Raw genomic sequence first — 5,079 nt, 5'->3', positions numbered from 1 at the left:
AATCCGTCTTCTGGTCTTCTATTCTTATTGCTGGCTTTTGATCCCAATAAAGATTAGTTATTAATCTGATGTCTTTTCCATCCACACCAATTTCTTGTAACATATTTATCATTTCCTCATGCCACACTGTATCAAAAGCTTTTTCAAAATTGATGAAACACATATAATCATCCTTTTGCATTTCTATCTCTCTTTCTAATATCACTCTCAATGAAAAAATGGCATTTATTGTTCCTTTTCATTTTCTAAACCCACATTGTTCTTCAGACACATAATTGTCGACCTTTCCATGTACCGGTATTCTATTTCTTATCACTCTTAATATAATGTTACCTATCTGGCTCATTATACTTATTGTCCTATGTTGTTCACACTATTGTTCCTTCTTCCTTAAGTATAGCTATAAACACTGATTCCCTCATCATTTCTGGAATGTAACGCTTATCATAGATGAGGTTGGCCATATCAGATATATTTTTCTTGATGTAATCCCCACCTGCCTCCACCATTTCAACTGAAACTTGATCTTCTCCAACAGGTTTTCCTTGTCTCATACCTTTGATTGCTTCTTTTATTTCCTCTTGTAAGATGGATGGTCCTTCCAATTCTCCCACGATCTCAGGTCTCTCACCTCTTCCATCGTCATGCAGTTCCTTTACATGTTGTTCCCATCTTTCAAAAACCTCTGATATTTTCATCAATACATTTCCTTGTTTATCTCTTATTGTTGAGCTTCTTGTTGAGTTCCTCTTACCAGTGATCTCTTTCAATTTCCCATACATCCTTAGTTGCAGGTGCATCCGGTCAAGTTGTTCCATTTCTTGGCACTGTTGATTCCACCATTCCTCCTTTCTCTCACGACATTTCCTCTTCAGTTCTCTATCCAATTCATATCTCCGTGGATCCCTTTACAGCACCTTCTCTCTTCCACCAGAGTCAGAATTTCCTCCGTCATCCATCTCTGATTTGCTTTCCTCCTATCCTCTGGCACCACTTTCTCCACTGTTCCCAGCAATACTGTCAGTATATTATTCCAGTCTCTCTCAACTTCTTCACCTCCCTCAATATCATCTTCCAACATTTCATACTTATTTCTTACTTCTACTTTGAAGGCTGCCTTAACCTCCTCCCGTTGTAGCACACTCCAATCTCTTCTTGGCTGTTGTTGTTTCTTCTTTACCATTTTTAATCTGACTCTTAATTCGGCTACCAGTGGAACATGGTCGCCTATTTGTCCACAGTCCTTACCGGAGCTTAAAGGGGGACGGAAAAAAATTCGAAAACGGTTGAATGAGATGAAATATATTTGTGTTGGAGATTACTGACGCTAAGGTGTGGTTGCTGACTGGAATATAGTGAAACACAGTGAATTGGTATGCATGATGATAATGTGACGGAGAACAAGGGGTGTGGTAGTAGTTTGGTAGTGTATGTGTAGTAGTGTGACAAAGTATGAGGTGTGGTGGCAATGCAATAGAAACTATAAGGTGTGGTGTTAGTATGACTGAGTTAGGGGGCGATTCTAGTTTGGTGGATAGAATAGGTGGTGTGGTGGTAGTGTGACAGAGTAGTAGATTGTGTGGTGATATGTGTGGCGATATAATGGACGTAATAACCTCAGGCATCCCGTCAACGTACGGGTACGTCGCAACGTTTTGTCACAGCTAGACCAGTCAACATACCGGTACGTCGCGTAATTGCAAGGTTCATAATTTGCACAATTTTAAATTTTCGCGCATGATTTTTGGTACGTTTACACGAAACACCTTCCTCTATTCCTCTACAAGATGCCAGGCAGGGACAATGCCTTACCCAGTATAACCTACCCCCCCCTGCATGCCATTGTCTCGACAATTCACCTGTTACCAGTTACCTGGCCAATAAAGACATTCAGGGCCAGAGTGATTCCCCAATCGATGACAATGTGGAGGACAAAGTTTACGTAGCATTAGAGGAAGAAAGTCAGAAATGATGATCGGGTAATGTCGCCAAAAAAGGTCAGGTATGTTGTGTTAGTGAGTGAAACAATGCTTATATTGCCTATATTACTGTTTGAAAACCAATATACTCTCGTGCTACATATAAATTCGTACCAAATAAATAAATAAATACCATTTATGAGTGGTGTGGAATAGTTACCCTTCCATAGAACTCATTTTCTTTGGAGCCAGCCTGATAGAAAACCCAGTAAGGTAAGGAGTACTACTATCTGTACTGAGTATTTTAAACCTTAGGTGAGCGATTTCTCTATGAATTTTCGATGATTCTCACCAAAAGCAGAGGTTTGGGCCAAAATTTTTTTTTTCCAAAATTGGTCGGGATTGGGGGGAGCCAGTGGTGGAAAATCGGTTGGGACAGGGCGGGTTAACAGATAAGCTCTTTCAGAATATTAGTACAATATACAAATCAGTCAGGGAAACAATAGAGGGACATAATAAAAAAACAATATTTTTATGGTGCTAAAGATGAATGTATTAATGACAAGAAAAACGGCTGTACATATGGTATATTTAATAAGGTGATTGAGAAACAGTCATGCTGATTACATTTACATACATGTTTTCTCAAAGGCTCTCAATAGCAGTAGGGCGACTTTGTCAAAAAAACAATAATGAGATTTATCTAAATCCACCGTGTACTTCTCCATCATTGTGTGTTTATAGACTTGGAGAAGGCTTATGGTAGGGTACCGAGAGAGTTGTGGTACTGTATGAGAAAGTCAGGAGTGATGGAGTAGTACATGAGGGTGGTGAAGGACATGTATGACGATAGTGTAACAGCAGTGAGATGTGCAGTAGGAATGACTGAGGGTTTCAAGGTGGAGGTGGGATTGCATCAAGGATCTACTCTGAGCCTCTTCTTGTTTGCAATGATGATGGACAGATTGACAGATGAGATTAGACAGGAGCCTCCGTGGACAATGATGTTTGCGGACGACATTGTGATATGCAGTGAGCGCCGAGAGGAAGTTGAGGCAGAGCTTGAGAGATGGAGATATGCACTGCAGAGAAGGGGAATGAAAGTAAGCAGAAGTAAGACTCAGTACATGTGTGTAAATGAGAGAGATGACAGGGGAACCGTGACGCTGCAAGGTGTAGAGGTGGCAAAAGTAGATGAATTCAAATACTTGGGGTCAACTGCACAAAGTAACGGAGAGTGTGGTAGAGGGGTAAAAAGAGAGTGCAGGCTGGATGGAGTGGGTGGAGAAAGGTGACAGGAGTGATCTGTGACAGAAGGGTCTCTGCAGAAATGAAAGGGAAAGTTTATAAGCCTGTAGTGAGGCCAGCCATGTTGTACGGAAGGGAGACAGTAACATTGACAAAAAGACAGAAGGCACAGTTGGAGGTAGCAGAATTGAAGATGTTGCGTTTTTTCACTAGGAGTGACGAGGTTGGACAAAATTAGAAGTGAACATATTAGAAGGACAGTGCACGTAAGTCAGTTTGGGGACAAAGCTAGAGAGGCGATACTGAGATGGTTTGGACATGTGCGGAGGAGGGATGAGGAATATGTCGGGATGAGGATGCTGGAAATGGAGTTACCAGGCAGGAGAAAGAGAGGAAGGCCAAAGAGAAGGTTTATGGATGTAGTGAAGGAGGACATGCGGGTGGTAGGTGTAAGAGAAGAAGATGCAGAAGACAGAGTAAGATGGAGACGGGTGATCTGTTGTGGCGACCCCCAAGGGGAGAGCCGAAAGGAGAAGATCTAAATCCATCGTGTTCAGGACTATCCTCTCAACGTGGTGTGAAAAGCCAAGAGAAATAGGCCCTTATTCTCCTCCACATGAACACTCAAAGTCAGGTGTTTTTTACTGCAGAAACAGCGTATTAACTCCGGGACTGTGGCATTGGCGAACCAATAGCGCGGCGGCATTCATCCTTCTGTTTACAGGGGCTGGCTCGACCAATCATGAGGCCCATAGCACCAGCGTTGGGCAGTCAGTCCGCGTGCACAGGTTAGGGAAGGGACAACAGTTGAGACCTTCCATATTTATGTTACTTTTACGTGGATTAACGCACAGTGATGTCGTCTAATGGTACAGAAAGTGAGGGTGAATGTTGGAAGGTCAGAAGAAAGTGACAACATCGTTTTGAGTGGAAACAAGTGGCTGCTAAGTGTAAACGAGACGGTGACGTGAGCCTGTGTTGGTATGAACATTAATGACATTTTTATCAGTTCTGGACAGTAAAGGACTATTTTGCCCAGACTGGCGCCCAACTCTGCATTAGTATAAGGTACGTGTCAAATTGAAAACATTGTCCTGTTATTCATTATTATTACAAGTGTGTAATAGCATAAACATTATAGTGTTTCTGTGCATAAGTTGAGCTTTGATGACATTACAGTGATTTTAGTCAGTTACATAAGATATATATATATATATATATATATATATATATATATATATATATATATATATATATATATATATATATATATATATATATATATATATATATTTTTTGTAAACTTCCCCAAAATCGGAAATATGATTTACATCCATGTTCATGGTATCGGTATGTTCATTATGTATTTCCTGAATTTTAATTTATTTGAAAAAAATATTGCCATGTAGCGTATTTTTGTTCGGTGTTGTAATTTCCCATATTAAAAATTTGCCAGAATTCATGGAATTGACATGAGATTTTCTCCTTTTTTTTTTTTTGCATCAGTGTGTTGCTTACATTAGTATCTTTCATTTGCATTCAATAACATAACGATACTGCAATATTTTTTGCCCACTGAAAATCTGAGGGGTTGCTAGGCGACGAATTTGGAAAAAAAAAATGCGTGAACATCTTTTTTTTTAATTTGATTTAGGATATTATTCTCCTTGATCATACAATGTATTGATTCAAAATATGCATATATAGGTATTTCGTACATACAGGATGTTACAGACGCAGTTACTTTAAGGTCAGATTATCTAAAAGTTGCCCTTCTAAAATATAATCTGTAACCTTTACCTCGATTTTGGTGCCCCTTAATACTGTAGGCCTACTTGTAGTTTAATTTGGCCTTACTCTTATTGCAATTGCTTTTTTTTTTCGTTATCGATTATACTCGTAAAACATATAT

General features: G+C 39.7%; 1 protein-coding gene across 1 annotated transcript; it reads right to left on the bottom strand.

Moving 5' to 3' along the window:
* Nucleotides 1-368: 368 nt before the first annotated feature.
* Nucleotides 369-782, bottom strand: LOC145400543 (uncharacterized). The gene has a single exon (XM_080273065.1). The coding sequence runs from the start codon at nt 780-782 to the stop codon at nt 369-371; it is 414 nt and encodes a 137-aa protein (XP_080129191.1).
* Between the last annotated feature and the right edge of the window lie 4,297 nt (nt 783-5,079).

The sequence above is a fragment of the Coenobita brevimanus genome, chromosome 6 (genome assembly GCF_032717465.1).
Source record: "Coenobita brevimanus isolate Jiangsu-jjx chromosome 6, ASM3271746v2, whole genome shotgun sequence".
Taxonomy (NCBI): domain Eukaryota; kingdom Metazoa; phylum Arthropoda; class Malacostraca; order Decapoda; family Coenobitidae; genus Coenobita; species Coenobita brevimanus.
Note: the sequence above shows the minus strand (reverse complement) of the source record. Positions and strands in the feature narration are given on the sequence as shown.